A 23808-nucleotide genomic window follows, 5' to 3' on the forward strand; every position below is an offset into this window, starting at 1 on the left:
TCACTATATGATTAATATGATATTCCAATGTGCGATCGCTGATGAATCAGATGCTGTGAAAAGGCTCTGCATGTTATCTGAATTCATTATGCTACGACGATTTTTAGATAATATACAGGCACTTGTGCGGACTGTCAAGCTTAATCAGTTGGGAATTGAAGGATCAATCGAATTTGTTGATGCATACGGAAGTAACATGCATGTATCAATGGGGAATTGAAGGGCTCAGTTGCTGTTCATAGTATATTTTTTAGAACTTTGTTTTGTTTTAGGGACCTGTATGGAAGTGGTCTAGAAGGGATGGTTCTGATTTAGGTGTTGGTTCGGGTGGTTAGCATCTATTTAGGTTCCATTAGGATTTAAATGGCAGCTAACCATGTCAAGTTTTCTGTCTTTTTTTATGTATGTATATGGGTTATGGTACCTCTTGTATCAATATATTTTCTTAGCTAATTTTTTTAAAAAAAGAGTAAAACCTTTTAGAGAAGAAAACATACTTTGAAATGAAAAAACCATTAGTGTTATACACAGTATTGTCGGTGGTTGTGTTACCGTCTTCGCTGCTGCATACGATGGATCGTTGCTGGGGTTCCCAAACATTGGCAAGTTCGTAATGAGTCGAGTTGGGTGAAAGAAATTTGGAAGGTTTTTCTATGGTCTTTTGTTGTAATATTATGGGAATGGAGTTTTTTTCTTCAATGAAATTTTTGAACAATTTTACCGCAACGGTTGCTCTTCAACAGCCTCACATATAAAATGGACTTCAATTCCCGCCGCCCAATAATGGCAATCAATCTGTTCTACCCTACCTTTGGTTTCCATTCACCAAATTCACACCCAATCTAACAGAATTATCCTACCAAAAACCAATTACTTTTTGTGCAGGAAACTGGTTTAACGTCGAATTCATCAACACTCAATGTAGTTTTGAGACAATTGTGTTCATCAATTCCGACATAAGGATAACCTAATCCCACAACAAACACGGCAAAACCAGTTGATTAGGGAAATAAACCCTAAAAACACAATAATAACACCTAACGACTAAAAGTAATTAAATGACTAACATAAAAAGGGCAAACCAGTAAAATTACTCAAACTCATATAAAATAAACATTAACTTTTGATTACTGCAATATATTACCTATATACAATTTTTGAAGTTGAATTTGATATTAAATCATTGTTTCCAATAAAAAAATTATAATTTAAATAAAAAAACCCTTGAAAACATTATATTATACTCAAAAATCTCACGTACAATTTAGATAAATTCCTGACCATTTTTAAATTAACATTTTAAAAATTGTTTTTTATTAAATGGATTTTTTTATAAATAAACTATATTTTGTCGTTAGGAATTAGAAGAGTTTTGAACTAAATACTGGTCACAATTTCTTAATATAAATAGATTAAACTTTGAATCAATTAAACTGATGTCTTAATTATATGGTATTTTGTTATGAAAATAGTTAAATGTATTTGCTTTCAGAAAAGTTAAATGTTTCTATAAAAATAACTATAATTATTTGAACATCAATTATGTATTTTGGGAATAAAATTCTCACTGTGAGGCTTTTCCAATAATCAGGACCTCATTATTCCGAATTTTCAAATTAAATTAATTTATCAACTTGTTTTCCCTATGTGGACCGCCCTCTGTTCCGAGCTTGAACCATCTTCAGCTTCAAGTTCTTAACAAAGCGCCCCACGTTCTGAGACAAACCCAGTATGCTGTCTGCCATGGAGGATGAGAAAGTTTCGATTTTTCATTGATTGGGTATAACTGCACAAAGAGGTTAGTGAAGCAATGCATAGAGCGATCGTGTTTCTCATTCACCCACGATTCCTCCTCCTCTTCCTTGTCCTCTCAATTTTCCTCATTTTCACATTTTCTGGTTCTACTACTACCAGTGGTTTTGCTACACCTCAACAGGTGCGCCCTTTAACCCTTTATCTGTCTGTTGTCTTTGTGGGTCTGATTTTGGGCAATTGTGCCGGGTTTCGTGCATAATGTTTATATTACTGTGAGTTTGATGGGGTATAGTTTAAGTTTCTTTCCATAGATCTGAACGTTCCGTTACATGCATTTGCCACGTGTTTTCGTTTTACTCTTTCATTTTTACTTTCTGTTACTGATAGAATGAAATCAAAATGGAGTTTTTGTATTTTAATTTTGCTTACATTACCTGTAATGCCATCCCAAGGAAGTGCACCTTATGAAATTAAACTCTTTGATGTAATTGAATTGTATTGCTTTCGGATGCATTTTAACTTTTGCCATTGTAATCATTCTTATTATTAGTTGTCTGCTGTCTATGCAGTCTAATTTGATTACTGATGAATATCTCATGGCTCAATTCTGTGGGATTGCGCTGTGTCTGGGTAGCATGCTTTGCATTATAATCAATTCCTTCTTTATTAATTCAAGTAAGTTGTTTGAGTTCCTTTTTGGTTGGGTTAGTGTATGCTCTATGCAGTACTAGAAGTATGAACTAGGTAATGTATTCAAACTTCCAGCTGTAGACTAGCACAAAATTGGAGCAGCTCAAGAATAAAATGGAGGTTTAGCCCTGAAAGTGAATCAACGGAGGGTCATAACTCATAACATACATTAGCCAGTTTGAAGAGGCATCCATCTTGTAGACCAAATGTGTGTACCCGTGCCTTGTAACCCAGCTTTAGAAAGAAGAGGATAATGAGAGCTTCAAAAGGTGGGTGGAGACACAGAATCTTTTAGTTCCCATGATTCCTTTAAGTATTAGTGAGAGGACATCTACACTATAGGGCTCCCGAGGCACAGGGTGCATTTAGTGCTCACAGAAGGCTATGATCATTTATAAATGTGATAGAAATTGATGAAACGAGGATACTAGATTAGGAGAGTATACTAGTAGAAGAATGTGACATAAACAGAAGAGGATAGTATTTTGATGAGAAAGGCAATATGAAAAAAAGTGTTTTGAAGAGGATAGTATACCTGGGTAAGCAATACCGCAGAAGTTAACTTTATCCTTTGATTTCAGTTTGAGTCTTTTGCTGAAATCAACCCATCATGTTTTATCTTTCCCACCTTATTCTGAGCATTCCCTGCTTCTTGGAGTGTTACCCTTATCTATATTTGTGGCGGTAGCTCTATCTAGTACAGGTTCATTGGTTGAAGTTGTATGAGCCACACTCTGACTATAAATGAAGTTTTTTTGTCCACTATATTATGTGTGGACCTGTTTTGAGACCACCATTTTTAACACTGAATATTTATAAACATTAAACAACAACTTGTGTTAGTTGTGTATCATTTGATTGCAAATCGATGGTTAGGTGTTAGAATATTAGGAAAATATCTTTAATTTATTAAAGAATATCTTAAATTATCTCTTACGATTAGTTGTTATTTTGGAGTATCTTAGATTATCCTTTAAAATTAGTTTCTTATCCCATAATATCTCCTAGGATTAGTTTTCATATTTCTTAGTAATTATCATGTTTTGTTTTGTTATTTAAGTAAAATTAGGAGTCTATTAATTAGAATAAATAAAGGTTAGTGCCTTAGTCTTTTGAATAAGATCAGTGTATCGAATTGTATTCATGATTCAAGATTATTATCTTTTTCTTTTCTCTCCTTTTTTTGCCAAACCCATATACCTTCAACATGGTATCAGAGCCATCAGGACTTGTCCTTCATTATTCTGCTATTGAGTTGCTACTCAGAACTCTTGTAACAATGTCTATCTTTCCAAATCCTTCTCTTTGTTCCTTGATATTTGTTGTTTGCCACCATTACATATCCCATAATTACATTAGTGTTCTTCTTTAGTTTTCAAGCTCCGTTGTTACTAGCATATGCCATTTCTTTTGCTTTGCATTTTCAATGGTAAAATTTGCAAAATAATGAAAGTTGGGTGGTAAAATGTGCAATTAAGCCTAAATTCTAAAAACTTTTTAGTTTAAGAAAAGATCTTTAAAAGTTCTCATTCAAGATGATGATTTAGATTTATAATATAGGAGTAGATTTGGAGTCTATTAATTAGTATGAAAGTTCTCAAATCATATTCATAATTCAAGGTTATTTGCTTTTTCTCTTCTCTATTTCTCTCTAAAAGCTAGTAATTTCAACATTAGGCCATGTGTAAATTTTTCCCACTTATGATTTCCATCTTAACTGATAAACTTTCCCCTTTTCTGATGTAGGTTGTTGAGATCATTGAGGAGAAACCAGAAGAGGAGCCTGAAATTACACACAGAGTATTCTTGGATATTGATATTGATAAACAGCGTTTAGGTTGTCAAGGAGTATTTTTAGAAATTTTACTCATTGCAATCATTTGAATCAATTTGACTCATGAAATACTTTTGTTACAAAGAGGATGTAGAAAAATTGAAGCAACAATTTAGGCTCAATGTGCTTAAAAAATGCTATTTTTCCTTTCCTATCTGATATTAACAACCTGCGGTATGCAATAACTTCTACAGGTAGGATAGTGATTGGATTATATGGCAAAGTTGTACCGAAAACTGTGGGTATGTCATTGTTCTTCTATTTCATGTTCTTTTGTCTGCAACTTAATTGCTTTAAGAATATAATTTTTCATTTTGCATGAACCAAGGGTCAGCTTCTTTAGTAGAAAATGTAATATTTGTGGGTATTCATTTTCTTTCACCCTTTTATATAGGGTGTCTACTTTAGACTTCAGTTATTTCTGTAAATTCAAACTTAAATGTGCTTGATGAAGCTTTCTCCTTGTATATTTAGGCTATTTACATACAGTAAGGCTTATACGTTATAACATTGCAATTTCTAATGACTGAATTTTCTGTCTGCAGAAAATTTTAGAGCTTTGTGTACAGGTACCTGTAGTCTCTTCATTTCGTTTATTAATTTGATCCCCATCGGTCCTTGCACTGATTAGGAGTGTTCCACGTGTAGGGGAGAAAGGCAAGAGTGAAAATGGCATAAAGCTTCATTACAAAGGAACACCATTTCATCGGATAATATCTGGTTTTGTGATTCAGGGTGGAGACATTGTTCATCATGATGGTAAAGGGTCTGAATCTATTTATGGTGGCACCTTTCCTGATGATAATTTCAAGATTAAACATTCTCACGCTGGTGAGTAACAATTTGCTTGGATGAAAGCATTTCGCTTTATTATTAATATTTTTATAACTTGATGTTTTTCTGTCATTTCTAAGATGTGTTTGAGTTGTTTCTATAAAATCTTACTCCCATGATTGCAGGTGTTGTTTCTATGGCAAATTCAGGACCTGATTCCAATGGCTCACAGTTTTTCTTTACCACAGTGAAGGCCAGATGGTAAGTTATTTTTGTCCTTAAAGTGTATGGTTTGGGCGATTTCTAGACTGGGGATCAGATGCAGTTGGATTAGTTCTTGTAGGTTAAGCGCAGTCTTTTTTAGGGTGCGAGCACACACACTTGTGAGAATTCTGATTTATCGTGAAAAACAAGAACTATAAATCTAGATCATTTAACCATACATGCAGTGGCGGACCTTGAACTAAAATTTTGGGGGAGCCAAAATAAATTTTAAGGCATATCTTTAATATGCAATATCATATTAAGTTGCAATATAAATACAAAGTTGAGAAATAAAATTATCAATTACATAAAAAATGATAAATTGTTTACATAATTATTACAAATAAAAATAGATAAAATCTATAATCATTACTTGAACATGCATGAAATTTTTGAGCATTAAGATAGAAAAAAACATTATAGGCTAAACATTACATATTTTAGAAGGAAAGTGATTATTTTACGAAAGCATAGGTTGCACAACAATAACATCAAGATGGAAAACGAGAGCAATAACAATGCTTCAAAAAGTTAGTAGATCATTGGATTTATATCAAAACAGAAAAATAAATCAATAACACAATTGAGATAATATATATGTATATATATATATATATATATATATATATATATATATATATATATATAATAACTAAAGATTGAAAATGAAAACACATATATACTTATCAAGATAAATCGTGCAAATATGAAAAACAAGTCTATTGATATTGTTGAAACTAAGCTACAGGTTAGGTGTTTCAGAGAATAAAAAATGATAAAGAAAGAGAAGCAACTAATCTGTAAGTTTGTGTTAAGAAAAAAGTATCAGAAATCCTTGAAAATGTTAAAACTATAATTGGCCAAAAGAGAAACAATAAATGATGGGCTTTCAATTTTTGTTGAAAAGAAAGAACTTTTGTCCTAAATTGTAAGTTAATTGAGTTAAGGTAAAAGAAACTAAGTATTAGAAATAATTAAAGTTTTTATTAATCATATTATTATAGACATATGTGTTTATAATTTTGAAAAACTCTGGGGGGGCCATGGATCCCCATCCCTATATAGCACCGCCAATGCATACATGGATGGTTAAGATCATATATTTATCTCTTAATCTCATTCATTCAAATATGATCTAGTGGTCCAAATTTTTAGTTCTGATTTCTTACAATGACTAGAATTCTCACTTGATATACTTTCTATATATAGATTGATTGACACTACCTTTGAATTTGTTCTTTTAAAGGCAAAATATATACTCATTGTGTCATCATCTATGAAGCACGGACACCTCTCTTGTCCGTAGTATTTCTGTGTCAGACGCATTTCCGACACCGACACACTCAAACATGTATCCGAGATTTCTTATTAGGTGTTTGATTCAAAAATTACTTTTTGTTGTTGAACACTTAAGCTGTCACTTTTACACAACTAATACATTTGAAAAGATATAGAAAGTTGGTTTAAAAACATGAATCTACCATCAATTTGGATATTTTATTATATGTTACTCATATGTTATTTAATTAAAATCTCTTTGTTTGTGTGTGAATGCGGTATCTTCATGTCCTATATTATAGACATTACCGTGTTGAAGTGTTTGTATCCATGTCAGAGTCTATGCTTCATAGGTTATTATCACTAGTTTATAGTTATGAGTTATGATATCAATTTACTTGTAAACTTTCCAGGTTGGATGGAGAGCATGTTGTCTTTGGCAGGGTTGTTCAAGGCATGGATATTGTGTATGTAATTGAAGGGGGAGCCGGAACCTACAGTGGAAAACCCAGAAAGAAGGTAGTGATAGCAGACTCTGGGGAGATACCAAAGAACCACTGGGATGAGGAAAATTGAACTTCCTCCTTTTGGTGACCGACCACTAGCACATGTTTGGATAGCAGACACGGCTGGTTTGTCTTTGATCTTGATTCTCTAGTTCTTAAACCATGGTTTACAAATTATTGAAAGTATACTGAAACCCGATTTCTTTTATATGTAACAATGTAAGCAATATATTTGGTAAGTCCGTTTTATGTTTTTCTGTTTATTGTGTTTTTCTTTTTTTAAATCATTCCTGTATATTTATATTAAACACTTTATATCTTAACACGGCCCTTTGCTGTAGAGAAAGGGGAAGAAATTATATTTTCTTGTTTCCGTTGAATATTCTGCTGCCCCAAAGGTTGCCGTAATTAACTATGCTCTATTTTTCTCTCTTTATTTTCCTCTATCACATAACGGATTTCATTCCATACTTTTCTTTCCCTTCTGTTTCTCTTAATTGTAAAAAAAAATAAAAAAATGTACGAAATGATATCACTTCCGGCATTGTAAATATACAAGTTAATGAGTTTGAAAAGGAATTCCCTTTCTATTTAGTTTATTTAATACTATATATTATGATAAAAAAATTCTACATCTAAATTACTTATTTCTCCTCAAACTTATATATAAGTTAATGAGTTTGAAGAATATATCGTTTTCTCCTCAATCTTATTATTCTCCTAAAAATTTATTAAAATTATAAATTTCATGATAAGTGATCATTGTAAATATTAAACAACGATTTAATTAAAATTTATTAAATCTTAAAAGGTTTTTTAAGCGATACAGAATTTAACATTTTTAATTAAATAAACTTTAAAAAAGTATCCTAACTTCTTTATTAAATCCTATCAAAAAACTTCTTTATTGAATAGGTTTAGCTTGACATAAATTATAAAATCAGATAATAATAATAATAATAATAAGATACTGCACACTCCGATCATTGATTGGATGATTCTTATTGTTGTTGGCAGCACTAAGTAATAAGTTACGTTTAAAACCTCTGTTGAAGTCTGTGGAAGATTAAGCCGTTCAAAAGAATCAGATCAAATAGAATTTGGTTTAATGTTAGAAGTTAAAGGAATTAATTGAAGCAATGAATGTCAAGCCAACAAATGATTTGTATTATTAGAGGGGATGATATCGGACAACAATAAGAAAGAGCCACAACCCACATGTTTCTGGTGTTGTGCATGTATTATTAATTATTAAGTAATAAGAAAAGTACAACTTTGAACATAATCTCTTTCTCTTTTTCTTTCTTAATATTATCTTATTATAATTGTAAGGTTATGTTAAAGAGAAGTGTGATTTTTTATTTTCTAGCTGTTATTTACCAGAGCAGAGTCAACAGACTGAATGTAAAATGAAGTAAAAAGCCAGATCTGCATGAGCTTTCAAAGCATGTGGATTGCAGCTCAATATTTTTTGACAGATTATACCGCGTCCTTTGACTTGCTGTCTGGATATGGTGTTCAACCACCCCGCTTCACCTACGTCTGAGCCGGTCATCAACTTGAACCATCGGCTCTGATACCAATTGTTGGAGAGATTCGAGGGATACACCTGTGGACCACGAACCACCACATAAGGAGACCTGACACCACACTCTAACCCAAAACCTTAAGGCTCAGGTTTATGGGTCTTCTCCTCACTTATATGGTGTTCAACCTTTTCACTTCTACCAGATGTGAGACTTCACCTCACACTTGTACTCAACATCATGTTCTTCCAATATCTCTCAATTTAAAAAAAAAAGGTGAAACCATAATCAAGGTTCTAAAAATATTGTTTAAGAAATTTAAAGGAAAAATATATTTTTTAGAAAAAGAAAAATTTTATTTATAATCTTTTTACCTTCTCTTATGATTTACATGATAATTTTTTTTAATTAATACCCTATGCCCACTGATTAACTACCAAAACCCTAAAAAAAAATAGAGAAATAGTAAAGTAGTATTAATATATAAAGCATCTTAATAAACGAACAAGAGAATATCCTAACAATGAAATGAATAATAAATACTATTGTACTAAACACTAAGAAGAAGAAACACTATGTATAATGTCTGACCTAATATCTCACAAATTAAAAAAAAAATTAACATAACAAGTAAAAGTATTCTGTTTTGGTTTGAGAATTTTTTTACGGCGAGGAACATTTCTTACACCCATTTGCAAGAAAAGAAAAGAAAAATAATATTTTTATTTATTGTCTTGTCTATAGAAAATTATCTTTGAATGCAACTACTTAATGGAATATAATCAGGCGTAGTACATATTAGAAGTAATCCGATTAATACACTAAAACCATAAAACTCCTATAATTTTAATTGGTGTGTAGAGTTTCAGACATAATTTTAATTGGTGTTTTTGGACGGATTGAACATGGAACATTCTTGTCCTGAGGGCTGAGGCAGCGCCACCAAAAACACAACATTGAACCCTGAATAAACACTCGTGCTCTCTCCGATGGGTTCTAGCGAGGATCCGAACAACAAAGTCGATTTTCCGTACGAGTCCCCGGCATCGCAACCCTTTCTATCGAAACCCTCGTACCCTTCATCGTCTTCTTCGGCTGTGGAAGAAGAATCGGAGTCAAACCAGCAATTCCATCACATCACTTACAATTCAGGTCCTCGCTCCTTCAAGGACCTTCCTTTCCTCATCCTCTTCCTTCTCTTCGTACTTTCCTCCTTCGCCTTTGGCATCTTCGCCATCATCCACCGAAACAACAGCTACCCCTCTCTCTCCTCCTTCACCTACGACCCCACCACCACCTCCTGCGTCCTAAACCCTTCTAATTCCTCCTCCTCCTCCTCCGTCTCCACGCTCTCCCTCGTCGACACAACATCATCCGTTTCTCCGAAATTGGTGAAGGGTCTCATATGGACTCTCGTCATCACCTTCGTTCTCAGCGTCCCCTTGTGCTGGGCTCTGCTTCTCTTACTCAAGCATTACACCAAACAGATTGTCTACGCTGCTATTCCACTCTTTATCGCCATCCCCGTTTTCCTCAACGTGTATTGGTTCGTGGCCTGCACCCTCGGCGCGTCTTGCAGCAACGCTTTCCCCCTCGCGTACCGGGTTCTGATTTTGGTGTTCTTGTTTTTGGTGATTGGGATCATTGTGTGGATCTTGGTGGTGAATTGGCATCGCGTGGAGCTCACGGTGAGCATAATCGGGGTCGCTTCCCACGCACTTTCGAGGAACATGGCTTTGTTCGGGGTGCTGCCTTGTTTGTCTGTTGGGCTGGTGCTGTATTTTGTTCCAATCGTGGTTTTCATGGTGTTTGCGAGGTTTAATGGGAAGATTGTTGTGAAGAATTTGAAGAGTGGATATGACTGTGAATGGAAGGAGGATTCTTGGGTGCCAGCTTATTATGCTTTGGCTGTTCTCACCATGTTGTGGTCTGCGGCAGCTATGGTTGAAGCTCAAGTTTATGTCATCAGTGGGACTATTGCTAATTGGTATTTCTCCAAGGAACATCAAACTCCTAAGCGGAGTATTCGAACTCCTCTCAGGTCAACATTGTTGTTGTTGCCTTACATTTGTTTGCTTATAAGTTATATCATGTTTCATTCAGACTCCAGTGTTAAATTGGTTAGTTTAACTTGAATTGCGTGCTTTGATATGATTTTGGTATATCCTATATCCTAGTTTATACATCCATGTGTACTTTATAAATTCTGTATCCAGTGTTAGAGTGCTTAGTTTGAAATGTTTTCTTTGCTTCCATTTTCAGTTATTATTTATGTCAATGACTCTTGCTTGTTGCTTTGGAAAATTTTCTTAGTTCAACATTGCTGTTACCTGTGGTGTGTCTTGTGGCTTTTGAATATGATATGGTTGTTCCTTGTAGTGTACTCCTTGATTGGCTGATAGGAGAACTAATGAAAATTAATGTTCAACTGTGTTGAATGATTGCTTCTTTTCATTTAGATAGACATTAACTGTGGGAATTTGGCTTGCAGAAATGTTTTTGGTCCTTCTTCTGGCACGATATGTTTGTCAGGATTGCTTGTCTGTGTTGTTCGAATGGTGCGTTCTGCGGTTGATAGTGCAAGACAAGAGGATACTCCTGGGATAGTGAACCTTGTGTTGCGGTGCTGTGTAAATGCATTGCTGACAGCAGTTGATTTTCTTAACAAGTTTACCATAAACTTTGCTGCAATAACTGGTGAAGCCTACTGCTCTTCTGCAAGGATGACATATGAACTTCTAAGACGCAATCTTCTCTCTGCTGTTTTTGTGGAGACCATCTCATCTCGCATCCTGGCTGGAATTGTCTTTGTTTTTTCTGCATCATACACAATAGTGGTACGTGGTGTTAGTATGACTCTTTTTAATGCTTGCACTTTGCATTAGAAATTTGCTGTGAATTGTAAGTTCTTGGCATGGACATTTTCTCTTGAAACATTAAATAATTTGTACAGTGATGAAAGTTTGGCCAGTGCATAAAAAATGTATAAAATTGAAATTTTCAATCATGGTAAAGGCACCAGTCATGTCAGATACTAAATAGTGAGATCCTACAAAGATTGTGAGCAAGTAATTGATTAAGATGGAAATAATTGAAGACAGAATTGTAGGAAGTGTTTAGAATGCAAGAATAAAAGCGACTAGGGTACAAAACTCCATTCTTGTCTTCCCATGCAACTGAATTCAATTCAATGCTAATCAAATCATGAAATTGGAGTTTGAACCTATGAAATTAGATTTAGCTCAATTCCTTGAGTCAAAACCAAGTATATTTCTTATTCCTTACACAATATCTAACTTGATTTAGCAACGAAATCAAAGATTTATAAAGAACCCCCAAATTTGATGTCTGTTCTTATACACACCCAGACTTCTGGCAAACAATTTAAATTCTAGTCTAAGCCCGGTGTTCCAATTACCCCACAAACCTAAGATCAGTTTCTATAGCGAAAAACTAAAGAAACACCAAGAGTATTGAGAAAGATGCACAAATTTCATGGAATAAACTTAGATAAGAAAATTCAGATTACATAAAGATTCAATATCAACCTTATTTAGCTTAGAGAGGATTAGTTACACATGGAAAACGAAACAGAAGAACAAGAAAATAGAAGGGATAAAATTCGTTTGTCCTGCTGGATCCTTTCCCTAGGACTCCAAGGCTTCAGGAATGTTTTGGAACTCTTTGATCCTCTATTCCTGCATATGCCTTCTTTTGGTCCAAAGATTCAAAATAAACTCTTGACCTGCGACCTTCAGCGCCTATTGTTGGCGCTGACTAGATACTCTTTAGTCTAACCCTTGGTGCTGGCTTTGTAGCATTGGGCACTCCAAGATAGTATCTCACTGTCATTTCATCACATGATGCTTTAGAGGAAACACATAATGCTGACTTTGTTGACCTTCAACTCCTAACACTGAATCGCTGATGATCTAGTTCTCAAGACTAGGTTATTTTTAGATTTTTTTGCACAAATAAAATATAAAAATCATTAAAAAAATGTAAGTAATTTCTAAAAATATAAAATACTAAAATTTTACAATTAAGTGCCAAAATGTAAATATGAGAATCTAAATTCCCTAATAATGATGCCTAAAATTAGCTATAAATTTACATTGTGTTGAGCTACCAAGGAAATAATAACCCCTAAAGAGGTTAGAGCAAAGCCTAATTGAAATGAATTGAATTATTGATTGTGTCATATAGACCCTTATGTCCACGCCCTAATTGTTAAGGTAGACTTATGATATATCTCTTGCACTTGTAACCTGTGGATGTTGACCGTTTGTTTGACCACTTGCAAGTTAGAACATTTCCTTCCATTAGCATCTCTACATTTGCACTTGGTAGCCATAAATTGTAGCCAATTTATATTTCTTTTCTTGGTAATTGTTTTGAAGTTAGAAGGAGTTTGCAGGAGGATTTAAATCAGTTGAAAATTCATTTTCTTATAAAACTCCAGACTCCGGGCAAATAATGTCTTAAAAATACTTTTAGGGATAAAAAAGTATGCCATTTATTTGATGGACTTGGTTATTCTGTCTATTTAATACATTGTTACTACTTACTAGTTTGTTTTTCTATTTTCATTGTTTTCTGTTTCTTCTATCAAGTTTTGTCTTAATTGTTTATGTATTACCAGGCCTGTGTTATCTTAAAAGCTGGTACCAATCTTGGGTCTGACTCATATTTTGTGGCTGCGATGGCATGGGTGCTACTGATGGTAGTGCTGGGTTACCTCGTGCATGTGCTAGACAACGTAATTGACACAATTTACGTCTGCTATGCGATAGACCGGGATAGAGGAGAGGTTTGTAAACAAGACGTCCATGAGGTTTACATTCAACTACCCATTAGTAGAAGTCTCAGACAGTCTGTTACTACAAGAACTCTAGGTGTGTAAATAATTCTTGAGATACAAATGTTTTTGAATCCTGGGATTGCTATTTTATGGACAGTGTGGAGTTAGAATTGTCTGTGACTGTGACTATGACTTGTGAGCCTATTGTGCATACTCCTGAATGTTTCTTCTTTAAAATTTGTTTTCTATTTTTTTTCTAAGGGTAACTTTTAGTTAATCTGAAAGTTGACTGCAGTTTTGTGTAACCTGAATGATGTATATTTTGTTTGGGGGGAAAGAGGCACAAGTTTACCCTGTTAATCAAAAAGATTTGTTGGAGAACTAAGCAAAATCTGTATTACTTTTGTAGTGCTTTCATTCTTATTTGTTTGGTGCATTGATTTGCTTTGATCCCCTTTAGGCATTTGTATACTATTGTCTTAGTCACGAAGCCGTGTAAAACTGTAAAAGCTTCAATTCCAAGTATCTATCTGTTTCTTCTTCCTTTAGAAATACTTGTTTGTTTTAGACATGTAAAAATGAGTTAGGCGCCAAGTCTATTGGTCATTGTTTATTGAAAATTGTACTCTCTCGACCCCCTAGATCGGACATAAGATGATCTGGGCTTTGATTCTAGTCCCTTTGTGCTTACGCGCTGGGGACTGTGGGGCTATGTACCCCCTCAGCGTACTTGGTCAGAAACTGAGTGATCATTTATTGGGTTTGCCTATTTTAGGGTCCTTCGGATTCAAGACGACTGATATCACGATAAATGAGCATTACATCATCCATGTAACACCCCCCTAAGCTATAATGATGGTCTAGGAAGTGTCGCTATGTGATGCCCATAATGACAATTAATGGGGAGTTAAATGCAGGGACAACCGTTATTAGGCATGGGAGAGACTTGTGAATAAGAATCTCGGAAATAGAGTTGAAAAGATATATTATACTTTTACACTGAATGTTATTGGACTAGTTTTGACACGATCTAAATACAATAACAAAAATGATTGTGATTTTTTATTAGAAAAAAACCTTTGAAAACAATTCAGACCAACCTAGTGCATGTTTGGAAACCCGTAAAATTGCCTCCAAAATTACTTGAGGCAAATACTATCAGGGGAGTTACTTCTAGCCACTTACATTTATCACAAACGAACGGTTATTCAAACACATGGCTATTATATTTCTCAGGCTAAAATTTGGGTTACTAACTTTTAGAATGCGTGGATAAATAGCTGAATTAAAGCTTTACTTTATATTATTTTTTTCATAAATTTGATCATGGGATTTGTTGTAATAAGGTAAAAAATATATTTTTTCATAAGTTATATTAAGAAGTTAATTAAAATAAGTTGAAAAAAAGCTTATGAGAATTATAAGTTAATTTAAAATGTTTCTTAAAAAAAAAATCCGAACACTTTCCTAGTGGGTGGACCTGATAAAAGGAAGATGGACTGAGATAATTAAGGGCACTGGCAATGTCAGGTTCATTTGGTTCTTGTATCAGGTCAGTTGTCCCTTATGGTGGAGAAATTCTAATACTATATTGCAAGACCAATGTCCAATACTCAAGGTAGTTTTGGAGCAATTCAAAACTGTTTTCTTATTTTTAATATTTTTAAATTCAAAGGCCTACTCGTAGAGTATATGAGAACTCATTCAGTTTGAGAAAATGCCTTTTATTTTTATAAATAATCACAAAAATGTAACTTTACTTTTACATTTTTTATTTTCAATGATTTGTACAAAATAATGAAAATAAAAATTTATTATTTTCACTAATCCTATACATTTTTAAAAAATAACAAAATAAAAAATGTATTTTTTATAGTAATTTATAAAACTAGAAAAATGTTTTTTTTTTAAAATAAAAACAAACTTGACACTTCTCCTTGTGGAGAGGTGTGATTCACTGTACATGTTAATTGGTCCAATAATATACTCTTGCTGGAAGCATTTTGTATATAGGAAACGTCAATAAAGCATTGTTTTTACCTCACTAAGTGTATGTTTGCATGCAAGTTAGGAGAGTTGATTTTTTTAATAACAAATTATTTTTTCTTTATTTTGTGTCTCAAATTTTTTTCATATGTGACTTACGTATAACTAGACTCCTTATGTCTTAAAATTTATGAATGCCAATCTGAATTTTAGAAAAAAAAATTAAATCCTTCATTCCTTGTGGGTTTAGCAAGTTAAGTGGGTTTCAGTTTGCAATTCCAAAAGGCAAGAGTTCTTTGTTTCTTGGATCCCATCACGTGAAAGCTGGCACCGGGAGAGTGGCAGTGATAGTGACAATTATTTATGTGTCTCTTGCTGCTCCTTCCTTGCTCGGTAAAATTGGCTATCAAGAAACAAGCCACATGATTCAAAATCTCGAGTAGATATATACTGTTTTTTTAGTAACAATGGCTTCTCTGCATAAAGTTTAACATTTTACAGAGGCAGTGGCAATTCCAAAACTTTATTTTTAGTTACAAAGTTTACTTTCATAAACTATTTTGCTAGCAGTTTGATAGGTTATATTACTCCACAAAAAGCCTCTCTTTGCTTGACAGGTTGGTAAAGGAATATGATCAGATCAACTGATAACACCATCATAACGTACCCTTTAGCCAGATCCCTATCGATACAGATGTTGATCAAACCCCAAGACTGCAGTGCAGATGCATCAACCAACATAATATGTTGAATTGAATCAAACATGCATCTTCACTCTCGTACTCTTTTGAATTAGCATGAGCATAGGGAAGAATTCACCTACCTGATATGGTCTTGACTTTTGAGGAAGCATTTTGTGAACACATAATGTGCTGTGAGGTGTAGTCAACAAAGAAAACCTGCCTGTTCTGTTGTCTTCCATTAGCATTTCCTTTGAACTGGTGGAGTTGCAAAATTTTATGGATCTATTATCTATATATATAACAACTGTACATGTACGTAGCTCTATGGCCTAAATATGTTGAGTTGATGAAGCTTTATAATTTTCAATGGTAATCAGTTAACTTAAAGCTAGGAGCGGAGCCTATGATTTTAACAAAAGCCCCAAGATATATAATTGAGACTCAAACCATGTTTAGACAAATAAGGAGTGACATGGAATAAAAAGAAATGAAATAAAATACAATACAATAATCACTTTATGGATATTTCATATTGAAATGAAAAAAAAAAAAAAACACAGACGGGTGTTGTCTCTTATCTCAAACTAGAGGTGAAGAAAAGGATTGATATTAAGTGGAAGAAGAATAATCATTTGATTATGAGTACACTTCAATGGATAAAAGAGATAAGATTAAAGAACGAAATCTTAATAGGGATAATAACAAAATAAAAAATAATAATATTACGGTGTAAGGTAGATATAAAAATTGGAATTTCTTAATTATTATATTATACGTGTAAAGTATTCATATGCTTTTGTTAATAAGATGTAGAATATTCGTTGACTTTTATTGATGAAATATTTTTTTGTTAAAAAAATGATTTAACACAGATTAGTGAAGTTTCTACCATATTTATTATTATTATTATGAATATTCAAACTTCAAACCTTATAAAAAAGAGCTTAGAATAGTTTCATCCGAACAACTTAATGTTAGTAAATGTAAAACTTAAAATGTGAAACAATTATGATCGTAAATGGAACATTAAAATTTATTTTGAGATTCCATTTGATCATATTTTAATTAATCTAAGCCATGAAATTGAAGAAATTAAATTTTATTTTTCTTCATGTCGTTCATATCCGTAATCTAAACAGAGTGGCTGCGTTGCATTGAGCCATTGTACGTGTTACGTGACAATGGCTTCAAGGTCATGGCCTTGTCGTTGGGTTTAGACTTTAGCGGATATATATAGTCCATGCATGCCCCCTTAAGCTGGCCTTACTTGGTGAACCACTTTTCTATCATAGGATAATTTTCTATATGCAATTAGAAGCTAGCGGGCCAATCTGGTTCTGCAAGAAATCCGAAGATGTAAGCAGTTGCTTAAAAAAACAACAATGTGTTCAAATGTGTGAAGCACTTAAGCTATACAAACTGCTGTCTGATCTTGTGGATTAGATCATGGAGAATGGAGATCATTCTCTGAATCAGAATGTACCAAGCAGCATAGCACATGATATGTATATGTATGTTGTCTCTCCCTTTAGTTTGCGAAATATTACTTTTTTTCAGTTCTTGGTGTAAACAATGATAATGAGGAGAGTCTAGAGTTAGAATCTGATCAACGCCTAATGTTGACAAGTCAAATAAACATTAATCAGAATAAGGTCCAACAAGATAAAGTTAGCCTATATTATTTGCTGTTTTGTTGTCAAATTGATCGATCAGGATTATTATACACCACAAGAGTGGGTACTTCCATGCAGAAGAAGCTCCTTGTAATATTAAAGTAGTTTGATTCTAGTGGCCCACCACTCTACCACAAAGTAGTTAGACATCATGCAAGACCATCCTATAATCAACAAGTAGTTTATGAGTAAAAATATTAAATCTTGGGATTGTGTTGATAGGAATAAGTGAATCATGCCACCTCAACTTGTGGGCCTAATCAGAGTTTATTAAGTCAAGTAGAGGGCCCTTGGTTCGATAAACATGCCTCCCAATTCACCTGCATAAGTTATCTTGCTGGCTATATCACTGGATTTTTGTGTCTGTAATCTCCATTTATCCTCTTTCTCTATGAGCTAGAGCAAGCAATGCATGTGGAAAAATATAGCATGGCGACACAAAGAACTGAATGTGTGACTGCGATATTGAATCAGAAATAATTTTAAATTAAACAGAATCATATCTGAGTCGCTGAATATGTCAGAATTTCTATCGCTGTCTCAATATCAACTTAATGATATGATATTTGTTGCGGTATTAACTCTATTGGCTTCATTTTCTTAGACAAATGCATGGGATTACTTTAGCCCTTGGGGCGTTAAATGTCGAAGCTGAAAGAAGCACGAATAATATATATATATATATATATATATATATATATATATATATACAAACGGATGATAACCAAGTTCAAGTTGGCAAGGGAACTGAACTGTGATTGGCAAAATGTACGTACATACACAGTTTTATGAGGAGATAATTTTTTATTGTAGTTTTTTTTTCCACCTTCTTATCTGTTTTTCTTTCACGCAAAGACTATTTTCAGAAGCAAAAAGTGTGATGGAATGTGTGGGTGTGATCCGAGATAAACAGGACCATGGTCAGCTATACTGCAAACAAATATTTGTGTGTTAAAATACATTGAATTGGTGGGTGTATATGTTTATCGGGAAAAGTATATTAAATCCATATCGAGCTTAATTAGCATTTTTTTTTAACTCAACCTCATGGCATCTTCAAATAAACTAATGCAAGTGCTAAAATAAGTTACTTAAAATTAAGTAACATTGCTGTTGTTTTTTTATTGGAGTTGATAATTTTACAGCGTATTGTTTAACTAAGTTGTTTATATAAATAGATATTATTTAATTCATTATTATAAAAAAAATATTTTTTAATTCAAAATTTAATGTGATTTAAGTTAAGTATACCAGTAATATAACTTTAATATTGAAATAAATTTTTGTGTAAAATTTTTAAATATACGTGACATTGTATTCATTGATATATAATATAAGTTTACTTTTTCTTCTATTTCATTTGTGGATTATTAATTATTTATATGTACTTTTTTTTCTCTTATAAATTGTGTTTGAGTTTAACTATATCCTATAAAAATAACTTGTTTGATGAGAATTATCATTTAATTATATATTTAAAGTTAAACATGTCACTACTAGAATTATCATTTATTTATATAATTTAATTTATTCTTTTTATGTCGATCTAGAATGAATAAAGTATCTTGAATATAAAATTTGGAAGAAATAATATTTATATATTTGTAAGTAGGTTGATAATATTAGATTTCTTTATTAAATACCTAAAATAAGGGGAGAATTAATGCATTTCCCCTTATTTTTATTACTAAAATTGCTGAATATGCTATTTTGGTCCTTTGCTTAGTTGTTTATTTTCATTCTAGCAAGTTGTGGATCGAAATTTTTACAGTGTCCTTTTCATTCCTTATAATTATTTCCATATAAAAGTTAGCTACCCCCTTATGCAATCTAGATTATGGACACAACACATCACACCTTTGTGAGGGAAATCAATTAATACCGTGACCAATTTGGGTTAAGTCCGTCTATAATTTTTTTATTTTGCTTTTGTTGTCACTTTTTATTACAACTTTTGCGCTCGTCGTTGTCACGAGACCTTGAATGGGTTACCATTAATTAAATGTCAGTATCCTATGTACCTTAATGGTTTATTTAGTCATCCACAATTATATTCCCACAAGTATTTTTCTTTAGAGATAATATTCTTTAAGTTTTTAATTTTAATTTTTTTTTCTGAATATTGTTTAAGTTATTACCAGATACTAAATATAAGCATATTTCTTCTTCTTTTTTTATCGGCATATACGTATCTTTCTTGATAGAATTTAAATTTGAATTTGCTCATTAGTTTCTAAATCATTAATTTTACTATAATTTACTGATATTTAACAAGCTTAATTTTATCATTGGACTTTTGTGATTTTGTTTTCACGAATTTCAACATTATACTATTCAATTTTGTCAAAATTTTACCACTTCGTTATAAAAATGACTTATGAAAAATAATGAAATTCGGGGCATATCTATTATTAAGAAAGGAAAGTAATTAACAAGAGAAAAAAAATCCATATCCATTTTAAAGAAGAAACTATAAATGATTTTTACTTTTTTTATAGTTAAGATATTAAAAGTTTTAATTTTTCACATTTAATGATTTATATTTTAAGTAGCTTTAAAAAGGTGAAAAAGTTTTATTAAAAGGTATTTTATATATATCTTACAAAAAAAGGTTTTTTATTTAAGATATTAAAAGTCTTATCAATGCTTTTATTAAATATTAAATTCTTGTGTTTTAATTTAATATTTTTAAATAGTTAAAAGAAGTACGAAAAAGGATCTTTTAGATAATTCATGAACAAATAAGGGTGAATTTATTTTTAAATTATTTAACGAGCTGAAAACATATTCAGAATATAATAATGATCGTTTTTATAATATATTTTACAATTTTTATAAAACAATTATTTATTTTTCATTATTGCCTTTATTAAGATTTTGAGTATTTGTGTATTTTGTTGTTCATTAACAAGGATAATTTGAGAAGTAATTAATTCTCTTTTTTTAAAAAAAGACAATAGTAATATTTATTGATAGTGGTGCATAATTTAATATTTTCACTTTACTCACGACAATTAATGAGGATAAAATTGGTATGAAAATTAATTTGCGTATTACAAGTGTCTTATATTAAGATCCTTTTTGAAGAGATTTTTTTTAGTAAAACTTTCTTCAAAGTATTTAACATAATAATCAGATATTCAAAATTTGAATTGGATATATCTTTATTTGAGTTGAAATAATCTTGTGTCATTTAATTCACACACAATGATAAAAAAAAAGTGCATTAATAACATTTATAAATGAAATGTTTTTATTTTAAATTTCTTAATCAATGTGTTTAGTATTTGTCAATTAATGTTGTTCCTTGTTATAATTGTCAATTATTATGCTAATTAATTTATATTTTTTATTGTGAAAAAATGTACAAGTGTTAATCAATAACTTTGTTTGATTATAAAATTCATTAATTGTATCAAGTGTGTGAATTAATTAAAATGAAATTATTTTAACTTAAATAATAATATTAAATTCAAATCCTAAATATGATTAATTAAATATTCAAATAAAAAATTATTAATACTACTCATTTAGAGCAGAAATTTCCCTCTTATTCAAGATACCTGTAGTTAAAAAAAATTATTAATTGTATATATACAAATCAGAATATTAACTACAAATAAAGAAATGATTTAATTTTGTGATGACCATTCGACCTGTGTACCAGAATTAATCATTTTGAAAGTTGATCTGGCACCCCATTTGACATTGAACTTCAATTCAAGATTGTTTAGGAAGTATTAAAAAATGGAGGGTTATTGCCAAATGGTTGAAATTAATATTAATAATACACTAAATTAGTTTGAAAAATGTGAACGTTAATATTTTTTAATTACTAAACAACATTTTTTTATGTTATCAAATGATAACTATTTTAATGTTGAGTATTATAAAATAAGATTTAAAATGATATTTTTATAACTCGAGATCAAATTAATGAATATACACCGGAGAGTTGCAAGATAATTAAGTTTCTTAGAATTCAATTATTAACTATTTGTGTAAAAAATTATATTTCTTGATAATTTTTTTGTCATACATCAAAGATCAGTTAGCATTTTCAACAACTTATGAATTAAAGATTAATGTTATTCATGATTTATTATCGTTGTGAATCAAATTTTTGTTGCATAATATAAATTAAATATAATTTTTTCTACTAGACTGTTCCACGTGAACAAAGCGGGCCTTATCCCACTTACTTGGTGGTTTATTTATTAATTTGTGCAAACCAAACGAATAGTAATAATGAATATAGTTAATTTGATGTATTATTTATTAAATACTATAGAATAGGATAAAATTGTAAATAAGAAGAAATAGGAATGGCAATCTGAAGGAGGCCCTGCTTATATATAGAGCCAAGTCCCACTCTTCCTTCAAATTCTCGTCAACCTTCTCTGCTGAGACAACAATGGCGATGGCTTTCAAAATGGTACTGCTCCACTGCATCTGCATCTGTAACCACTCTTTTTTTCGATTTGGTTGTGTATATATGATCTTAAAGTGATGAATTAACACTTAATTAATAGGCCACTACTGGGATGTGGGTGACGGATGAGTGCAAGAACTCTTTCATGGAAATGAAGTGGAAGAAGGTTCATAGATACATAGTCTTCAAGATCGATGAGAAGTCAAGGCTTGTCACCGTTGATAAGGTGGGTGGTCCCGGCGAGAGCTATGGTGATCTCGCCGCCTCCTTGCCCGACGATGATTGTAGATATGCCGTATTCGACTTTGATTTCGTCACCGTCGATAACTGCCGCAAGAGCAAGATCTTCTTCATTGCATGGTATAATTAATCAACCTAGCTTCTGTTGATTATTATTCATATGTCATGACCATAATCATTTTTTTCATAGGCAAGTCTTAATGGTTAGTATTATTAATTTTTGTTAGCGAAACATTTGAACCTGTAATCTTTTTTTTTTTTTTTTCCACTGGACCAATCTTATATTTCTGTCGTGAGCATAACCATAACCATGGTTAAGTGGTAGTGCTACTCACCCCGTTTGACTCCAATACTAGTAATGTTGTAGAAAAATGGGATGGGAAAATGACCCACTAACCAAAAGGGTAATTTAACTTCTGTTTTAGGTGTGAATAATGCAATTGTCGTGTGAATTTAATATTATGATGATTGATGGCAAAGGCTTTATTTTGTTTTTTGTTTTTTACGAAAAAATTCAGGTCTCCAACAGCATCAAGGATAAGAGCAAAGATGCTCTACGCAACATCCAAGGATGGTCTGAGAAGAGCTCTGGATGGAATCAGCTATGAAGTTCAAGCCACCGATCCAGCCGAGATGGGATTCGATGTAATTCAAGACAGAGCCAAATAGATGCCCCCTTTTTTAAAGTGGGAATCCAACTCCTTATTTATGTGCCTGAGCTAATCAATTAATCCATCAATCTTACTCTCTTTTATTTGCTATAATTAAGTAACTATATATAGTCCAATGACTGTATGACATGTGCTCTTCTCTTCTTTCTTGTTTTTATGCTAGTTTAATTGTGTTCGATGTAAGTGGGGCATCTAATCTTCAATCCTTAAGTCATAATATTAAGTTATGTGTAATATATGACTGTCGGGTGTATGATAAGTTAAGGGCAACAAACTTTGGTTGCAATCTCTTTAATGATGAAAATTTGTGGAAAAGAATGGATTAGCTCAACTTTTCCCACGGAAAGTTGATGCGTTACCATATTTATAAATGATGCTTTCACATTCTACATTCTCAATACTTTAATTACTTAACTATTGTAGTTTGCTAACTTGGGCTCGGCAGTTTTGTTCAATGGCGCCATAACGAAGGCACTTGCCAACAATGCTTCGCTCATGGATTCGTACAAAACCAGAAATAGAAAATCAGAAACAGCGGTGACTAGGATCTGAGACGACATCAAAATAAATTAAACAATGCAGGACCTTTTGCAAGTCAGAAGTATTTTTATATACTTTTCTAATACTTTACGCTTCTTTTGGGTACAGAAAAAGAGAGAATAGCAAGTGCTCCACAAATACTTTAATTTTAAAGT

The 23808-nt window shown here is 32.2% G+C and overlaps 3 protein-coding genes across 3 annotated transcripts; all 3 read left to right on the forward strand.

Annotated features, from left to right (window-relative positions):
• Positions 1 to 1623: 1623 nt before the first annotated feature.
• Positions 1624 to 7457, forward strand: CYP40 (peptidyl-prolyl cis-trans isomerase CYP40). The gene is made up of 7 exons (NM_001255037.2): positions 1624 to 1936; positions 4192 to 4282; positions 4474 to 4521; positions 4825 to 4848; positions 4928 to 5110; positions 5239 to 5314; positions 7009 to 7457. Exons 1-7 carry the CDS (start codon positions 1811 to 1813, stop codon positions 7169 to 7171), a joined length of 711 nt encoding a protein of 236 aa, NP_001241966.2. The 5' UTR covers positions 1624 to 1810; the 3' UTR covers positions 7172 to 7457.
• A 1988-nt stretch (positions 7458 to 9445) lies between these two features.
• LOC100810591 (CTL-like protein DDB_G0274487) lies at positions 9446 to 13813 on the forward strand. The gene is made up of 3 exons (XM_003540802.5): positions 9446 to 10668; positions 11119 to 11464; positions 13270 to 13813. The coding sequence occupies exons 1-3, from the start codon at positions 9617 to 9619 to the stop codon at positions 13528 to 13530; spliced, it is 1659 nt and encodes a 552-aa protein (XP_003540850.1). The 5' UTR covers positions 9446 to 9616; the 3' UTR covers positions 13531 to 13813.
• Positions 13814 to 22180: 8367 nt separating this feature from the next.
• On the forward strand, positions 22181 to 23348 carry LOC100526982 (uncharacterized). Its single transcript, NM_001249906.2, has 3 exons — positions 22181 to 22205; positions 22303 to 22562; positions 22961 to 23348. The coding sequence occupies exons 1-3, from the start codon at positions 22185 to 22187 to the stop codon at positions 23109 to 23111; spliced, it is 432 nt and encodes a 143-aa protein (NP_001236835.1). The 5' UTR covers positions 22181 to 22184; the 3' UTR covers positions 23112 to 23348.
• Positions 23349 to 23808: the final 460 nt, after the last annotated feature.

The sequence above is a fragment of the Glycine max genome, chromosome 12 (genome assembly GCF_000004515.6).
Source record: "Glycine max cultivar Williams 82 chromosome 12, Glycine_max_v4.0, whole genome shotgun sequence".
In the NCBI taxonomy this organism is placed as follows: Eukaryota; Viridiplantae; Streptophyta; class Magnoliopsida; order Fabales; family Fabaceae; genus Glycine; species Glycine max.